Source organism: Cygnus atratus, chromosome 5 (assembly GCF_013377495.2).
Source record: "Cygnus atratus isolate AKBS03 ecotype Queensland, Australia chromosome 5, CAtr_DNAZoo_HiC_assembly, whole genome shotgun sequence".
NCBI lineage: Eukaryota > Metazoa > Chordata > Aves > Anseriformes > Anatidae > Cygnus > Cygnus atratus.
Window position 1 is genome coordinate 19,768,635 of NC_066366.1, and position 19,437 is coordinate 19,788,071.

The window sequence follows — 19,437 nt, forward strand, 5'->3', positions numbered from 1 at the left end:
GAAAAACAAAGGGTGAGAAGAGAACAAAGACTGCAATTAAAGAGAAAAGAATCAACTGAAGATAGTTATCAGATCATCATTTGGCAGGACACATCCATACTTACTTTTAGAGAGCTGCAGGAAGAGATCCCGTCTAAATCTGAGAGCCCACAACGAGCCATCCACAGCACACGGAGATGGGACAACGTGGTTCCAAGATCCCTTAAGAAGGAAACAATTCAGGCTCTGTTTGAATGGACAAAGGAACTCAAGACTTGCTTTCTGTTTCCGAAGACTAGGCCGCTGCTTCTTTCTTCAAGACATGTCATTTACAAGAAATCACATTAAAAACTCACTTTTGAAGGTAGAGAATACAACTGTAATTCAAACCTTTCTTCCACAGATATTTTTGTTCTTGTATGCCAACGAGTCAGTCCAGTTCAGTTTGACTCAAAGTCTTCCAAGAGCTAATTCTTTCATTAAGTGAGGTTTGTTTATGCTGGCACCATTTACTCCACGCTTATAACCCAAATTAATATATCTGATCTGACTGCACAGTCATCTCACTCCGTACTTTCACGAAGTTACCTTTCTTGTGTTTGGCAGTTGAAAGGAATAGCACTCTTACCAGATAAGGTTATTTTTCAATCAGCAGAAAATTCTAATTTGCTACATCCTCGAAGAATTTGCAGAAGATAAAACAGTATGGTCACAGGGGCTCTTCTCATCTTGGAATACGCCTAACAGTTGCCTTATTCATATCTCATCACTACGGGCTGTAGGGAAAAAGAACAGCTTTGCACTGCCCTCAGAGAGCCTCTTGCAGCTTCGATGCAGTTTTCCAGCAAAAAAGACCAGAGCAAACTGCATGCTTCAGGGATATTGCACAGGCAGTCAGCCCAAGAGGTCAGGAAGGAGTGCTTTTGCGAGTAGGGATAGAGGTATTATTGCCTGTGATTTTTGTCCACTGTCTGAACACTTAAAGCAGGATGCGTCAGGAGAAAGGAGACTGCAGAAGGCAAAATAAAGTATGGCTGCACAAAAAAAACATCCCCAGATGCCTGTCTCAGGCACTTTGTAAATACAGGGTTGAAAAAGAGCTTCCAGGATGAAATAAACAGGTCTGGGGGATTTTCACCCCTCTGCCTTATGTGGCATGGTTTGTCCACTGGCATTATTCAGATTTATCTCGCTTCATCCCCTCCCTACCTGCCGCAGGGACCCCAGACACTGGTGCTGCCTCTGATCATCTCCTCCCTGGCTGCTGCAGGTTTAAGTAAGCACAGCCTGGATATATCGTATCGCATCTTTAAGTATACTTCTATAGCCTTTGAAGTACAGACAGGGCTGCAGAGCTAACGGTCAAAACAAAGCAAGTAAGAAAAATCTCAGCCATACGACATCTCTCTGTCCAAGGCTGCTCCTTGTTTACAGGAGAAATCCCTCAAGTGACATAAAATAAAACTCGGCTGCTGCATTTTGTGCAGCTTGCCCGTACACGGGGCATCGTTACCTAGTGCTGGGATACAAGGATTATGTGAACCACACACAGAAACTTCTTTGCACATAAATAACACAGTTCCTTCTGCAAACTTACTCTGCCAGCGTCATCAGCCACCTTGTCCCTTACCTATCAGAGCAACTGGGAATATTCGCTGTTTGCATCACTGTGGCTGTGACCAAATAAGCCCCTAAAAAGAGGGAAGTTGGTCACATTTCTTTCCAAGTACTCTTTCAGGCTTGCCTGTCCTAAAGGACCATAGCATCCCCGTATGTCCTCATGTCTCAAGACCTTGTAAAAAGATTTGCCAGAGACTATTTACACTGCGTATTTTATAAACAAAACACTGGTCCTAAAGCTTCCTTAAGGAACAGATGCCTCTCAAAGCAATGGTTACAGAAATTTATTATTTGATTTGTAAGCCGTGTGCCTATAATAAGAAAGAAATTAAATTAAAAAACCAGAACCTACCATCAACCAAGGCCAAGGCATCAATAAACTCAAATATGGCAGTTACGAGTAATGTGAAGGAAGTGCATTGCTCATTTCATGACCCACTTAAAGCACTGATCAGTTTTTCAATTTTCAGGATCATTTTGGTGCAGAATTGTCTTTTCTGTAAACCACCGGTCACGGGTACATGAAAACGGTCATTCTCATCTCCCGGTTGTTGAAACAACCCTAACCTCATTATTTTGCACACGGTATAGTAAGGAATGACAGGGATTTTATTTGTCTTGTACTTCTCACATAAAGGCGTTTTGCTACAAAAGGAGTTTTTGTTAATATGCTTGTTATTAATATTTTTTCTGTTAATACACAGGATGCCAAACCAAAGCAATTTATTAATTCCCATGCAGTTTTTACGCAAGGCCCTGAAAAGAAACAGCTATCCCTTCTGCTCAAACCTTGATCTCTTACTACATTTTGAAGAAGCAGTCCCCTGCTCCTACTCAGAAGTCCAATGGTCCCAGAGTTAAATCATATTTTCCCATGTGCAAATGGGACAGCTACGGTTTCCAATTCCATTGCTAGCTACAGATAAATCAAGTGCACATGAACGTGAGCAGTCCCTGTTCATGCTGCCTGCAAAGTCATGCGCAGCACTGGTTTCACCATGAATTATTAGCTAATGCATCTTCAAGCATTCTCCTATGGCAGATGCAACCAGAAAAATATGGTAATTAAAATTATTTCTAAAGCACACATCGCTCACTCTTTACAATTCATGCTGCAAGGTGTAGAGCCTCACATCAGTTCCTGTTCATTGACAGGTTACAGCTCTGACTCTCCTAGAGCTAACCTGGGTGCAAATCAGGAGTAGCATGTTTGAGGTTATACTGATCAAACCTGCCCAGACAGAAGAATTAAGGGATATATTTCATGTCTTGGATACCTGGACAAGGCAGAACTCCTGCATGTTGCAATGCAACCCAGCATTTGGTAAGAGGGTTATTAAAAGTGACTGTGTCCCCCCAAGTGACCGTGTGTCCGTCCCCAGGTGACCGTGTGTCCCTCCTTCCCTGCGGCCCGTGGCAGAGAGCAGAACTGAGCTTTCCCTCTGCCTAGCCCAGACTGCAAACTTCGTGCTGCAAGTTAAAGTCAGGAACAAAGTTCTCCTCGCTGACTCGGGGGTTGTGTTAGCCGCTGACGTTTTGGTTCACACGGCCAAATTTTGGCCCTGCAGATCTTTGCTGCTGTGCCCATAAGGGCACCTCAGTCAGAGGTGCTACTGCAGCAAAGCGCACCTGCAAATGTTTTAAAACTAACAAAAGACTCATTTGGAAGCTGTGTCAATCACACTGCTTTATCAGAAAAAACTTCCTCATTGATTACCCCACAGATAACTCCCCCCCGGAGCATGGCTGCTGTAAGGCTGCAAAGCTAAACAGCAGCATAAGTAGAAGCAAACTGCTTTTTAATGAGGAGTAGAGTTAGCAGGAATGTGCGCTGCAAGTGCAAACTGAACACTTTTTACCAGGGTAGTCAAAGAGAAAACCTACCACAATTATACTCGTCGTGAAGATCGCACAAGAAAAAAAAGTCATTGACTGGCACTGAACTTAATGAGACACACCGGAGACAAGAAGCTACCTGTGTTACCTACGGTACAAACGTACAGAAATTGACAGCACCTGCTCCAAAAACAGAGATTAGCAGGAAGAAGATGAAATGCTGTAGAAAGCTTGTGGCAGCGGGTTGTAAGACAGCACAGGACTGCCCTGGTGATGTGCAAGGCACAAAGAGCACATAGGAGGAACCGGAGGGCACTACTGAGGAAACACAGCTCCCATTAATACATTCAACAGGTCACTCAGTTCCAAGAGGCGAGCGTCCTATCCTGAGTGATGTGGAAGCTGCTAGCTTTACAGAAAGGGCAAGGAATTAATAGGCAAAGCAGCTATAAATCCTGCTCACTTCTGCAATGGTTCACGCAGGGCACTGAAGCGGGGAGGCAGAGCACGGGGTGGGAATGTGTACGTCATATCTCTGGTTGTGATAAACAGAGGGTTACAGTCTCTGAGGTCACCAAGGCAGCGTCCTCCAGAGTAATTACTCCGCACACAACTACGCATCTGCCTACAGAACATGCATTGAATACCAAATCACACTTTTAATACCTAAAAGTCCCAAGAAATCAACGAAAACTCCCCTATTTTCATCTTGAATCCACAAACTTACTATTTTTTCATTAAAATGAATAACCAGAAGGGTTTGAAACTGAAGCTCCAACTATCTCCAGATACTGCTGCTGGGGAGGGAACTCATCAAACAGCTCTGGGTTTCTGTGAGGGTCTTGGCAACACCCTCCCCGCTTGCGTGCGGCCATGGGATTTTTTTCCCATGAAATGTGATGCTCCCATCCTGTCATCACTCCCCCAAACTGGGGGGAGAGCGCAGGGGCAAGGAACAGTTTGGCTTACAACACCTAATAACAGTTTGGGAAATAAGAACATGTTCTTCCATTAATCCAGCACTCTTGTCCTTTAGGGATTGACTCGTTTGAGCCAAAATTCTGCTGGATGGAGAGCAGACCTTGAGAGCCAAATCCTGTTCTTGGTTTCACCATAATAAATCTTGAGTAGTTCCACTGAGCTCAGGCTACCCAGTGAACACTTGACAGCACCACCCCGAACAGAACCCAGTCCTGCACAGCCGTCAGCTTCAAGACCATCATTTCTTTTGGAAACTGTTTTATAACCATTCACCTATAAATAAAGCACTAAACCCACTGAACTTGCAAGCAATATCTTAAAACACACACATCTGTTGAATCAATCTGCAGTAGCAATACATCTAAAATTGTGATCAAGGCTGGTATTATTTATTTTTAAAGGTCACTCAGAAAATGAACATGCTGGTGTTCGGAGAGAGTTTAAAAGAGTGACTGAACTACTGTCTTACAAAACAAAGAAAAAAATCTCTACAGAGATCAAGCTGAATTTATCAAACCGAATAGTGGTAACAGCGATCCAGCCCATATGTCAGTCCACAATGGTTTTGTTGTACTGATAATTCTGACATCAGAAGCAAAAAACTTTTAAAGCCTGGCTGTTCTTTAAATCAGTAACATATGTTCTAATAGGGAGCTTACATAATAGTTTCATTGTACTCTCAAATAGCTGTAAATTACTCGAAATTGTAAAACTGATTGCATGCATGTGCTGCTCTTACTTGATCGAATCCATGGCAAACCCCAGCCCTGCAAGCAGTGCTAAGACCGTGTCCTCGTGTCTCTGCAGCCCAACATCCTTCACCTGAATGCCAAGACCTGACTGCAGAGATTAGCTCTGCAGGGCTGCAGCCTTGCTTTTGTACTTATCCAAGTTCAAGTAGCAATGTGCTCAGACCCTTGGCTCAGATGTCCTCCGTCTTGCAGCTCGCTGCGCTCAGGTTGCCATTAGCACCTTGTGCTCCCTCACACAAGGTGCACGGCAAGGGAGCACAGCCTGTCCTTCCTGCCAGGAGCGTGCTTTTGGGCTGAAATGCCAGGGAAATGTAACACCTAATCCTGTGGCCTCGTTCTTCCTTCTGAACTGTAGAGCTTTTTCTCAGTAAGTGTTCCTAACCATGTCAAGACATGCTGTCAGAGACTTCAAAAGCTAAGCAAAAAAAAAACTTGGCCAGGCAATTCTCAATTCATAACCTCAGACACAGAGGAAGGAAGGTGTGTTTTAGTCACCAAGGCTGAAAAGAAAGCCTGCATCTACCAGTGGTCTTTTTAAATGACAACCATGCCATGAAGTTCTGTTTTTGTGACTTTTTTTCATGACTGTTTTCACACAAATATTCCCCTGTGAATGAAAAGCTCCTGTTGCCCAGGGACTTTGCAGGAGGGTGGGTGTCTCTGTTATCCCACTTTTGGGAGACAACCTTCAAAGGAATAAAAAGCTGTTTTCCACATGGCCTGCAGTGCTGATAGCACTGGCAGCATTTCTCCCAAGGAAAAGATTTCACTGTTTTAATTCAAGGATTTTTTTTTTTTTTTTAATTTCAGGTTGGGAAGGGGGGTGAAGGTACGGCGTAACACTTCTAACCTGTGGATCTCTGCCTCACGCTTCATGGAAAGCACAACTGATCTCAAGGGAGGAAATGCAACTCCCTTGGCACTGCAAAGTCATAAAACAGGGACGGCACTCAGGTTTTTATGCTTTGTCCAGCCCGGTACAGTCAGCAACTCTGCCTTCTGAGCTTCGTGGTTGCTCCAAACCGAGACCCACCTGCCACGGCTTTCACAGGCTTGCTAAAGCACATTGCGATCACCAAGGGGCTACATGCTTTTGGCCAGCACTTTTCTTTAAAGCAGAAGCCTGAAAACAATGACAGAAGAGTAGCTGGCCCCAGGAGCCAAAGACACTAACCGGTCACAGCCTGACAGCTGGCCAGACCAGGGGGCAGAGACCACGCGAGTGCCTGTGCTGGTAGCCTTCCCTGACGGAGTACTTGAGCTCTTCCCCGGACACATCTGTGCCACGAAATGAGAGACGCCTCGTGCTCCCAGGGACAAGCCTTTGTTCCACTAACACCAGTGCCAAACCTGCCAGGATCCCCCGCAGTGCCGTCTTCCAAGAGTGATGCCCTGAGCGCACTCCCAGGTGAGAATGGGGTCTGGAGACAGGAGGCGACAACAGCAGAAGATCCCAGCCCCTCTGAGCCACATCTCCAGGCTGTTCCTCTCCTCCTGCTTAAGACACTTTCATACATTGTTTCTTCTTGTTGAACTCACTGCGGCAACTGCAATATTAAACTCGCGAGCACTTCATCTTCCATGGCAGATTATACCTCCTTTAAACCCTGTTGAGACCAAAGGACGGAGGTCTTGGAAAATGGAACGGAGCACCAATATACATGGTTCTGGAACGAGTTTCTGTTGGGCTTAGGCCCAGGTGTTTACTTTTGTTAAATTTAATACGCATGGCAAAGCGAACCGTAGCTTCAGTTTCAAATGCTTTCATTTTTAGCTGCTGTCATAAAACCCAGAGCAGAATAACGGGCTTGATCAAAGCTGACATACCTGGAGTCACAAAGAGCGGTCCTCCAAACCCATCAATATACACCATGCACGGGAAGGATAACAAAATTGTGTTATTTTGATCACTACAATCGCTTGTCAGCTTAGTTACCTGGTCGCGTTTTAGCGGGTAGTGCATGGGTAACAATGAACTATCAGTTGCTTTATCTCAGCTCCCACAACACAGAAGAAGTAGGGGGTTGCCACGCTGATTATATGGGCCAAGACCTGCCCTTGACCTTCCTTTTCGATGTGAAGCTGTGCCACAGATATGCTGTAGAAACCCAACACACAGCACTACGTGTTACTGGGTACACTGCACGGCCCACAAGAGCAAGTGAATTTTCAAATAAAGTTCAGACAGGCAGTAAATAAAACTGTCACACCCCCGTATCAATTGTCCCTCAGTCTAGCCCCAGAGCTACTGCCATTTCCTATAGCTTTGGCAGTCCTGCACTCTCATTGTTGAAAGTTTACACACAAAAAAGTAAAGGATAACAAAACTGCGGTTAAAGAATGAGTTATTTACATTGCAGGAATGAATCCCACAGCACTTGAAGAAGTTTCCTGCATGGATACCTCCGCAGTCTCCCGCACATCGCAGGCCTGTTTCACGGTACGTTCCAGGTCTGAGCTCTGGCAGCAAACGACAGATATATTGCAACTTTGATTTAACGTGGATCTCATCTTTCAAAATCAAGGCTTGAAGCTTTCAATGCTGCAGGTTAAGCAGAAGGAATATTTCGTAAAAGATCCAAATCAGCTGATAGATTCACTGCTGTTAAAAATCTTTTTTGTTAAAACAAAGCAAAATAAAAAGAACGAGAAAAACAACAAAAAAATCTTCTTCTGAGTATCATGAAAGCTGAAATTCTAGATTAGCTGACCACACAGAACTACAGAATTAGACCAGCTGTGAGTTCCTATTCATCTTGTGTCGTGGCAGTAGTTAAAGAGTTTTCACCAGAAGAAAAAAACATTTGAGATACTGCAGAAATGGACTGATTTGAAAATCCAGAGAGAAAATGTAATTTAAAATTATTTAATTTGAATATACTGGAATGCAGGTTCTTGAGATTATTTAGATCTGGCATGCTTGTACTGCACCAATGACTTTCTGCCACAGCTGACATTTCTTCTTTGTACCATTTTCCCCTTTTCTTTTTTATCTGCTCATATATTCAAGACGAAGAGAAAAAACACAGAGGCTGGCAAGGAACGGATATGGTTACAGCTTGGGTCTGTGAATGACTGACAAATGCCAGTTGACCTCCTCCAAATTTCTTCTCTCCTAGCCTCTAGTATAGCTGCACTCTTCACTCCAGATTTGTCGTGATAGACTCTCCGACATATGTCCTGAGTCAAGGCTTTTTCCTTCAATGATAACTCCAAGGGAGAATTCCTATGCTTGTGTTGGCCTCCAGATGTCTTACAGCAAGCAAAGGAGATTCAGAAGAGAAGCTTGGGGGATTTCAGAGTTCACCAAACTGACTGCTGAGGCAGATGAGACTTTATCAGATTTCCTTTCTGAGGATGTTACTAGAAGACAGAAGCACAACACTTATTTCACAGAACCCGATCAATAATTTGCTGCAGGTGTTTTCTGTGCGTACAGCAAATGCATCTGTGCACCAATTTGTGCAGCAAATGCAGGTGCAGACTGGATGTACAGCAAATTCCACACTAATTCCAGCAAATTCCCCAACAATTTCTACACTAATCTCAAGAAAGACGTTCCTATCAGATGCTATTACGTTTGATTTGGCTGACTTTTGGCTTTGAAGCAAGGAAAAATATTCACCAAAACAGGTGGACAAGAGTCAGGTAACCCAGAATCTGCCACATTATTCAGAAGTGTACACTCACACCACGAATTTTTAGTGATTCTCTGTATCTCTCCGGTGAACACAAAAGTTTCCAAACTGACATACCGATGAATGTTTGCATAAGCTAATTCACACTGCAAAAACAATCCGGTATTATTGTTAAGTACAGATGGTAGGAATTGAAACAACTTTAGTTTAAAAGACAAATAAATATATCTTTTAGGTCTCCTTCAACAAAAGTGATGCTAGGATTCTTTCAAACTTTGTTGAAATTAACTTTTCTTCTGTACCATTTACTTTGCTTGAAAATGCAAAAATGGAAAAAAAAAACACAACTCAACATAAGAATGCTCTGAGTGGTATCCAGTACTAACATGTATAAAGAGAGATGACATCCCCTAATTACCACGCTTTGTGAATTTAAAAGTAAATACCACTTAACCTAAACTACTTAATAAAAACAATGAGATTCTTAGAAAAAAAATGACAAAAATAGAAAAAAATGCTCTTTTAAAGTAGTGGGAAGAATCATTGCTTATTGCAGGTAAGAGCAAATGTTGAGAATATACAGACTTTGCTTATTCACATAGATGGACTTTACAGAAGGTCCTTCAGACAATAGAGGCTGTATTGTTTACACAGAGAAAAATGACAAAATCAGACTCGTTATACAAATAAACACATTTTCAAATATTTTTAAATCTCCATTGTGATTTAGCAACTATATTTTAATGTGTTTATTAATAAAGGATGAAAATTATACTAGTCCTTCTTACTTTTTCTATGACCAAAATTTAAAATGTGGTAATAAACTTTTTCCTTAAGTAAATTCCTGTGGAACAATTATTGTGTTTTAAAACTAGATTTACTTTTGGATGCTGAGAGCAAGGACATTAAAAAAAAAGTCTGTGGAACCTTAATAGGATAATTCCTAAGGGCAAGATGAACTAGACAACAACAAACAGAGCAAACTCTCTAAGTCACTGTCTGTGGAAAGTTTGATAGGATAGCTAGGAAATGTACAAATGGTCTGTCAAACACACAACCCTTCCTAAAATTTCTGTTACTGGAAGCGGGTGGAAGGTTTCACTATCAAACTTTTGTCTTCAGCTTCTCCATGTGAAGAACAAGCAGTGCAGCTTAAGGCAAAGAGAGATGACCGTGCATGCGTTATGCCTGCTAGCTGAATCCCAAATCTCACTTCCTAAAACATGAAGGCATTTTGGTATTTCTTCTTGCAGGTATTGATCCATCCCAGAGAGACCTGATGCAGTTTGCAATGATCTCAGGGCAAAGCGATGTAACTTTGCCAAACAGCAAACAAGAAATAAATCTACAGAGAAAGAAGCGTGCAAATGGAAAAATAGCAACAGGCCCTCAGTGTGCAATAATGTGCCCACAGAAAATAAGAATAACTAAATCAAATCCCACATGGAGAATACTTGATAGAAATTAGATTATAAGAACCGGTTGTGCAATGAAATCCTATTTATTTCTTCATTGCGTATACTTATTGCTTGGCAGTTACCAACTGATGAATACAATCAAATAGCTTCATTTCCTCCTCCCATCCTTCCCTTTTTCAAATCAGCACTTACCTTGCATTCCAAGACCATCATTTTCCATTGAACGCAATTATTTCTCCCCTTTCCCCCAAAGAAGTCCAAAACAACAAGCTGCAGACAAGCAACTCTCACGATGGAGAGAATCAAAGCAACCTGCAAACACATTGCACTGACGATAACATTGTTTGCCTGCCTATATCTGTGGGGCCAACCACTCCTGATGGCTGCTTGGACCACAGCTGATAAGGAGACTATGGAGCCTGGATAGTTCCACCAGCAATGGTGTAATTACTACTGCTTCCCAACCCAGTTCTTTGGGTTTTCTCAGATGATGGTTATAACCATTCTTTCTTATCGCTGACTAAAATGATCACTTAGGTGTATACATTCATAAGCAATCTCCAGCCCTGACATCTGAAACAAAGCAGCTGCAAACCCTAATAGCAGGGCATGTAAAGCATTTATTTGCTGCCAGAAATCTCCTTGTTACCACTAACATTTTTATTTATCATATTATAGTAGTGTCCAGAGCACGTAACTGAGATCATGATCCCATCAGGAAAAGCCTTGCACATAACTCTTAAAAAGACTGTGTCTGCCCCTGAGTAATATATAAAATAAATGACTGAGATTGAAAACATGGTGAATTTCTGCAGCTAGCTTGTTCCTGCAGTAGAAACAACAGCTAACCCCATAATTAAGTTATATTTTTGAAATCCTGGTCCAGTGGCTCAGCCACAAAGCCATTTGATTCCCTCTAGTCTGTGGGTAAGTTGCTGCCATTGCCATCTCCAGTTGGTTCAAAGAGTAAGGATGCCCCCATAATCCCTGAATCAGGTGACTTTGTGATCTCCTAAAAGGTTCTCATTCACTAAAAGGGATCAGCACGTAGCTAGTTGTTTCTTGCAAACAAACAATGCTTGTAAGACCAAAACAGTGGTTAATGTAGAATTTCAAAGGTGCCCTTTGGAAATGATAAAAGCTCTTATCCATGTATTTTCTTGGAAAAGGATGAGGAAAAGAAATACTATACAAATGGTGAGAGCCAGAGACGTGGCTTTTAAAGGTGTGGTTGCATGCACTTGTCTCTGCTCACTGACCTTGAAAGAGTACAGGCTGGATTCTTTCCGTGGGAGCAAACGTGCATCCTCAAATGCCAGAGAAGGAAGGCATGATGCCTCTATCCTCAGACTTTCTTAAGAGGAGGGAAAAGCTGAAAAAAGCCACCATCTCCCCTCTAGTCTCCAGTTTCCTGGAAAGCACCGTACCGTCAGCACATCCTCAGCTCAGTGAGTGCTCACTTCGAGGTGAGCCACATCTCTTGGCTGGACAATGCCAAATGAAGCTTGACCCCAGAGGAAGCTATACAAGGAAAAGGGGAAAATAACAGAATTTCAACCACCTGAGTGGTGGTAAATGCTGGTAAATGCTCAAAGCAATCAGGTTTTGCTAGGACTTAACGCAGACTGGCTAAAGTGTGCTTTGCTGAAAATAATCCAGTCAATTAAAAATAGCTGTATTTCTATCCCAAAATCATGATTATTATTTTTTTAATAGCAATAATAAGAATACTTAAACCCATCACTGCTAAATAAAACTTGAGGTCACGGGAATTTTGCCAAGTTTTATGATATTCCCAGGGATGCGCAGACATTAATAGAGAGAAGACTTATTAATACAGAGATTAAGTTTCGACTCAAATGCTTTCTTTCATAGCTCCTGGCAAGCACACAAAGTTCCCAAAGAATATGTTCTTAAGATTGACTTCACAGCAACCTTAACTGCTGCAAGACTTTCAGACTGGCTATACAAAAGAAGCAAAAGAAACACTTTCTAAAGAAACTAACTTGCGTTTGAAATTAAATGCTTTTTCCATGCTGAAAAACAAACATAAAAGCAAGCAGTGCTGCTGTAGGCACTGAAATAAGGACACAGAGATTCACCCAGACCAAAGCAGAGCAGCAGTCCTCTGACTGTGTGTGTCAGTACAACACAGTCAAACAGTACCCTGATTAAACACTCTAAGCGCTGCTGTCATAAAAACAGATCACACGCTGACAAACACTGGCATCTTTAATGCAAACTAAGTATCTGAAATGATTTTAGAAAATATTTTGGAATTTTATCTCAGCAATGCTGACCTCTGTTGCACAAAAAAAAAGATACTTATATGTAGTAGCTAAGTTATACATACCAGACATAAAATTCCCTCACTGAAAAAAAAGAAAAGACTGGAAGAGGAAAAAGGAAACTAGAGAAAAACTAGCAAGGAAAGGAATAAGTAAAAAAGACAAAGAAAAAAAAAAGATTAAAGGGAATGATGCCCCATAACATCTGTTTGAGAAAAAACTATCCAAAGAACAGTAGATGCCCAGACCCTCCATCAGCAGCACTTTCAGTTTTGGGGTCATTTCTGTTACAGATCAGCCTGCTACGGGATGGTGCAACTTGCTCCAGGTCCCACAAAGCACCTAGAATAATGTGCAGTCCCAGCTTGTGAGCAGTTCCACTGAAGTCAAATTTCTTGCGACTTTAAAAGGTGAGCATTGGCCTAAACTCTCTGTTGGATGAGTACCAGGGTGTAATACTGCTAATCGCAAATTCCTGAAGATCCTGATTCAGGTCATGAAGGTATTTTTAAACAGTGGCTTTAAAGCCCTTGCCCCCAATTAAGAAAGAATTAGTTTGGTTCTGGTTGCTTAAAGTCATGAAATCATCAGCAATACCCTCAACTCAAGCCACTTGTTTCACATTTTCACTCATCTTTTCACAGTCAAGAGGGCTTGAAACTTTTCAAAAAGTGAATACACAGATTCCAATGTAGCCAGTCTTGACCCCTGGAGCTGGTGATATAAAAAAAAGCAAAATATAAAAATAAAAATCTATCCTAAAACTCAGAATAAAAGCATGGGCACTGACAAATTTGCATGCACTCTGCACCTTGCTCATTTTAACCTTCAGGACAACTCTTTCTCTCATTTCTGCTCTCCCTTGATGACTTTACTGACCCAAATTGCCCAAGATTACCACCCTCTCGTAATGGGGGACTCTTTTTGCAATAGTGCAAGAGCAATTCAAGACTGAATGCAATGCAGACCACAGGGAAGAAACGTAAACTCTATCTGGATGAAGGAAATCTCCTTTACTTTCAGTATAGCCCTCATACTTATTTTGTCCCTGTCGGTTTTCATCTCACTTAAAATACAAGAAGTCTCTATTATAAACTGTTGCTTAAGCAGCCCTGGGAGCAGCCCAGTCCTCTCCTAGCGGCCATGCACAGAGCTGAACTGGAAGAAATGTGCTTCAGCTGGTGAGACAGCTTCTGCTATAACCTTATAGGAACCAAGTCCTGAGATTCCCGTATCTGATTTAAAAGCCCTTTCATAGAGGTTTTATCGAACATTTTAAAACAGATCTCTTAATTCATTCCTGAATTAAGAATAAAAGCAATCGGACAAAAATATACAGGAGATATGCCAAAGCAGAAGGAATAATTCCATTGGCCTTGAAATATAGCTCTTTTACTGGAAACATTTGCAAGAGAAGGACTGTGTGTCATCACAAAAGAAAGGCGGTTTTTTAAGATGCACTCTCTTCAGAACAGGTTCCATGTTTGTCCTCAATTATCAGTTCATAAATCGAGAATTTCTTGGCTGCTAGCAGATGGGCAAAGGTCACCAAATGAGGACCTCATAAAATTAGTGCAATTCAGAAAATTAATAAGAATCTGAAGTAATTTCTTTCTGCAGTACACTGAGTATTCCAGAGCTGTTCCCCTTTAGCAAAAGGCCACTAGAAAATAATAACCCAGAAAAAGGCAAAAAAGATGTTCCCCTTCAACTGCTAAAGTGGGTTATCAGCAAATAAACGTGGATATATTTTCCTTATGAATTAAATGAAATGGTTGATAACGATATCGTACACTTACATATAGCCTTTCAAAGTTTCAAGTATTCAAAAGTAACTTCAGAGGGAGGTGGGGGGAACCATTAATGCACAGGTAAAGCAGCTCAACCACATTCCCCACCAACGGCATCAGAGCTTCTTTAGGGATTACCAGGAAAAAACAGGACAAAACATTTCAAAAAAAATCAGTGACTAAAGCAAGGATCATAAATCCTTATTTTGGCATTTTGCTATCCGCAGTTTACCATCAAAATAAGCTTTTCCATTTTCAAACTGAAGAGATATTTTAATTCTTTTTCACCCTAAAATAATTAGAAAACTTTACAAGAAAGAACGAAACAAAAATAAAGTGACAAAAAGCAAGTCTCCCATATTACTACCCTCTCGTGCATACACAGATAGTCTTTTGTTCCTAATGATTCATTATATTTTCTCATATAACATAGCTTTAAAAGGATGTTCACTTTTAACATCTTGAGTATACATGAAACACCCTCAATCTTTTGCCTGCTTTTCTGTCCTCACCTTCTTTTCAGTAAACAAACCAATCTTCCACAGTCTGTCCTCACTAGACATTTCCTGTTATCTGCTGCCCATTTTCAAATTACAGCCACAATGATTCTGACCTTATCCCCGAGAAAGTTTACGGGAATTACTTTTCCTGAGAAGGAAGAACATTCTTCTGTCATCCTCAAAACCATCAGTTACATGGGTTTGGTTGAATACGACAGAATAATCAGCTTTTGGACAGAGTTCAAGCATCAACAATTTTAATTTGGAAATAAGCTTTTTAAACAGTTTTGAGTAACTGGAAACAGCCTGTTAGAATGGGAGCAGCTATGCCACGTTAGCTGTAGCAGACATCGCTACTGCCATGACAGCAATCTTGCATTAATGGGTATTAAACTGACACGATACAGACATCCAAAAACAAAGTTCAAGTACTCAGGCTGTGCTTGCATCATAGGCTGTGCCCTTAAGTGATCTATGTTCATCAGTGACAGATTGTCGAAGATGGGAACTAATAAATGAAAGCTGCTCCTGTCCTGCACTGACTGAGCTCTGGTCTGGGAGAGCTACCAGATTCTTGTTCTTCTTTTACGTGTTCCCCCAAAATTGCATTTAATTGGCACATAGAAAGCACGCTTATCTAAAGGAGAGTGTGTATTTAAAGGCTTTAAAGGCGACCTTGCTTGGGGTCTGTGTGCTTGGGAGTTGTCACAATAACAGACTTCAAGCCAACACATAGCAACATTATAATTGATCAAATCAAAACTCCAGAGCCTACATTACCTGCAGCAAGGGCCAGAGGGATATCATCTCATAGAAAATGGTTTGCAAAAATTTCTCATGGCAAAAGTTAGACTTGCAATACAAAGCAAAGCGCAAAATCCTGCTGAAGCCTTAAGTCAAATAAACTAGATGGTCATATCCAGAAGTTTTCCTGAACTGCATCCTGCATTCATTACTACCATAAACGGTTAAAACATTTTCCAGTGAATATGGACTTTTTGACCAAAACCTTTTTTTTCTTTTTAGTATAATTAACTGATATTGTCAAAAATAGAATTCTTTCACTCACTACTTACTGCACAGAAATTGAGCAATTTCATGCTTCCAGCAAAGGTTGGTTGCCATTAAAATGTTTGCAGTAATGTAGATACATCACTTTTCCACGTTACAGATTTTAAAGCGGAAAAAAAAAATATTTAGACTGCAAATACTTCATCTCATCATCAGAACAAGGGAAAATACGATCAAAGTGTAACAACTGAATGATAAAGTAGCATTTTTAAAGACTATTATCTAAAGATTTTACCCCTGACTCAAAGCCTCTCTTTAAAAGGACATTTATGATTGAGAAGCAGTTTATGTTCTGACTCAGAACAAATGACAGCCCAGGTTATCCATTCTCATAATGGCTGTCAGATCAAATCTGCTCAATTTTCTTCTACGTTTTTTTCCTTCTAGCAACTAGTACAAGCTCAGTCAAAGATCTTAATAATGATCACCAGTAATAAAAACTGAAAGTTTGTTAGCTACTTTAGCGATGATGTATGGGACAGAGAAGAATTTCTTGCCACTTTCTATTAGGGAACATGTTCCCTTCAACAAGAAGTAGTAACATCTCTCTTTTTTTTTCCACAAATTTAGTGGATAACTACGCAAAGCCAGAGAGCAGACCCGTTTAACATAAAGATGATCTTTTACACAGCCCTTTCCTGACGTGAACTGGACTTTTCCATCACACATTAACTATCAAGGGTAAAACAAACAACAGCACGGGGGAAAGAAGACAGTTCTGCCTTCTCATTGAGAAGGTTTTCACTTACACCTTCCCACGCCTCCCAGCTCCCCAGTTCTCTAGGAGAAAATACGTGATGCTCTCATGGAGCTCTGCAAGCCAGGGACATGAAGCTTCACAGCAGCTCTCAGTAAGCCCAGCTTCACTGACTTCAATCAAGTGAAGATTTTCATCAGCTGAGAAACTGGTCTGACCTGCATAGAACAGACTACTGTGCACAATAAAAGCCCAAGGGCTGAAACACTCTGAAATCCAAGCATCCACGCACAAGAGGTGAAATCCTAGGGCCTTCCAAATTTACAGCAAATTTCCATGGACTTCAGCATGACGGGAACATTCCTGGTGTCAGACCGGAGGGTAATTCATTGGCATCACCGCAGCTACACTGATTTATTCCAGCTTAGGTTCTGTCCTTAAATTTAGGAGGTTGCAGAGCATATATTCAGGGCCTAATCCATTATAATGGCATGTGGAAATGGAAGAAATGAAAGCAGCATAAATGAAGATTTTATCATTTAAATAAAATTGAGGGCTATTATTTTTTATATATTTGTTTCAGTTATCATTCATTTCTTACCTCACAGTTACAAGCAAGCTATTGTTCAACTTCAGTTCTCTCAGATTAGGTAGATAGGCACCTACGGGATGAGAATAAAGAATCATTTTGCACACCTGGTAGTAGAATAAAGGAAAGTTCTGACAGTTACACGCTGGAGCATCTCATTTTACATGCATTTTCTGCCAGATCTGTGCTGGACCTCTTCTAAGAAAATTAATGAGATTATTTCACTCAGGAAATATTTCGTCCTTTGCATTTTTGCAACAGATACGTATTGTCGGCTTGACTACTGAATTACCATTTTTGGAATCCCTTTCTGACAATTCTGATACAGCACCTTTCCAAAGAGACAACAAAAACTGGCTTCATGGTGACTGTTTTTTTGTTCTGATTGATAATACTTGTTGTTCACTGTTCAACTGTAGAAGTTTCATATCTATGAAAAACTCAGTACTCTTTTGTTATTATTTTCATTCATGTCTTCCTCTATTCCCATGAAGCAATTTCTTTTTTGGTTGCTTCTACACGTATCTCTGAACCAAAATCATAGACCAAATCCCTCCAAGCTCAGAATAATTTGGATATAATCTCAAGTCACAGGAAACATTTGCTATCGACAACAGCAAACTTTTACCCATTCCCATCAGCAAAGTTTACCCCTGGCAAGAACCCTCCAGTTTAAGATGTCACCATGGAGAGGCAGCACCATTTTTAGACAGACTGGATTGTTACTAAGACACTAAAGTCTGTTCTTAAATATTTTTATAAGCCCTCTAATTAATCTCTGTCTGGCAAGGATGATTTAGCAGCGTCCACAAGAAGGACATTCTAGCTCTAGCTCTAGCTCTTTGCAAAGGATCAAAAAGAGAAGAAAAACGATGAAAAAAAAAGGGAGTGGGATCTCAAAAGCAAACAAAGAAGGTCATGTTGTTCACTCTATTTCCCCAAACAGGACAACAATGTTGATGGCAAAAACATTTTAATAAATCATGTTTCAGAAGAAGCATTATCTTTATCTAATGCTATTTGAGAGTGATTATAATCCACATATTGAATTTCATGCTATACTGGAAACATTTAACTTCATTTCTTTGCAAAGCTCTTTAGAAAATACTAAGAATTCAAAACACATTGTGCAGTTTTTAGCCTTATTTTTAAATCATTTTCCATAATACATAAAAATTAGAGTACAAATTATAAACACACCATCCCATCCTGCAAGGCATACACTTCTGTGTTGAGCAAGTTTTTGTAAAGTATGGCAACAAAATACCTCAGAGTCCTGACAGAGGAGATACTAATATCCCTGTTAATTATTCACAGCAGTCATATACACTACAGAAGCAAAGACTTCTGTAGAAATAATCCATGTGCTAAGAAAGACCTCACAGAAAAAAAAATATCTAAATCTAGATGATTAAAAAAGATTGCTATCATGTTACTGATAAGAAACCTGAAGCACAGAGAGATTAATTGACTTTTCCTGAAGCATTTCGGGAAAGAACAAGACGGATCTAGCCTTTTCAGTCCCAGAACCGCAGCGGGTAAAAGCCTTGCCACACATCCAGCCAGTGAGGTTCAAGCAAAAGCTATTGCAAAATATTAAAAAGCAAAATATCACAAAGCAAACAGGTTTTAAAAAGTGGTATGAAGCAGAAGATTTGACTAAGATGTCAAAAAGGCTAGCTCAAGAGAAACTGAGAGACTCGCTCAAGAAAAAAAGCTTTCTACTGAATACATTTAGGGTTGGTTCAGGAAAAAAAAATACTATTAAAGGACTCAAATAGGCGGTGGGGTGTGGCAGCCAGCGTTACAGACCGAAGAGACAATTTTCACATCTGGTTATTTCATTACTGTAACACGATCCCCCATCTCGGACATTTTCTTGTATTTTGGCACAAGCTACCCCTGGGAACTTGTAGAGTGTTAAACCCTAACGGGCTGTTTAGTCGACTAAAATAAAAGTATGCTATGTGCAGTGGTGCAAAAATCTGCCACCAAGACTTGAACAACGTATTTTTCCAGCTCCACAGGTTCTGCCCTCTTTTAAGTTTTCTATTAGATACATAAGTGTTCTGCAGGGCTAAAAATCATCAACTGTTTGATTTTTTTTGGTTGGTTTGGTTTTTGTGTTCCAATCCCTTGCATACAGACTGGAGACTAGAAGATTAAGATACAGAGAGAAAAGTGTAAAAGAAGGATGACAAAATAATAAGAGTCCTATACAAACACAAGAACATAGTTCTAATTTTCTCTATTTTAACCCTCACGGCATCTTTCCTGA

At 40.7% G+C, this 19,437-nt stretch overlaps 1 protein-coding gene across 1 annotated transcript in view; it reads right to left on the minus strand.

Annotated features, from left to right (window-relative positions):
• The window catches only part of LRRC56 (leucine rich repeat containing 56), a 48,913-nt gene that overhangs the window by 14,097 nt on the left and 15,379 nt on the right, over window positions 1-19,437 (minus strand). The window contains 2 exon segments of the mRNA XM_035552300.2: window positions 105-201; window positions 17,172-17,232. Coding sequence (XP_035408193.2) covers window positions 105-201; window positions 17,172-17,232 — 158 coding nt within the window.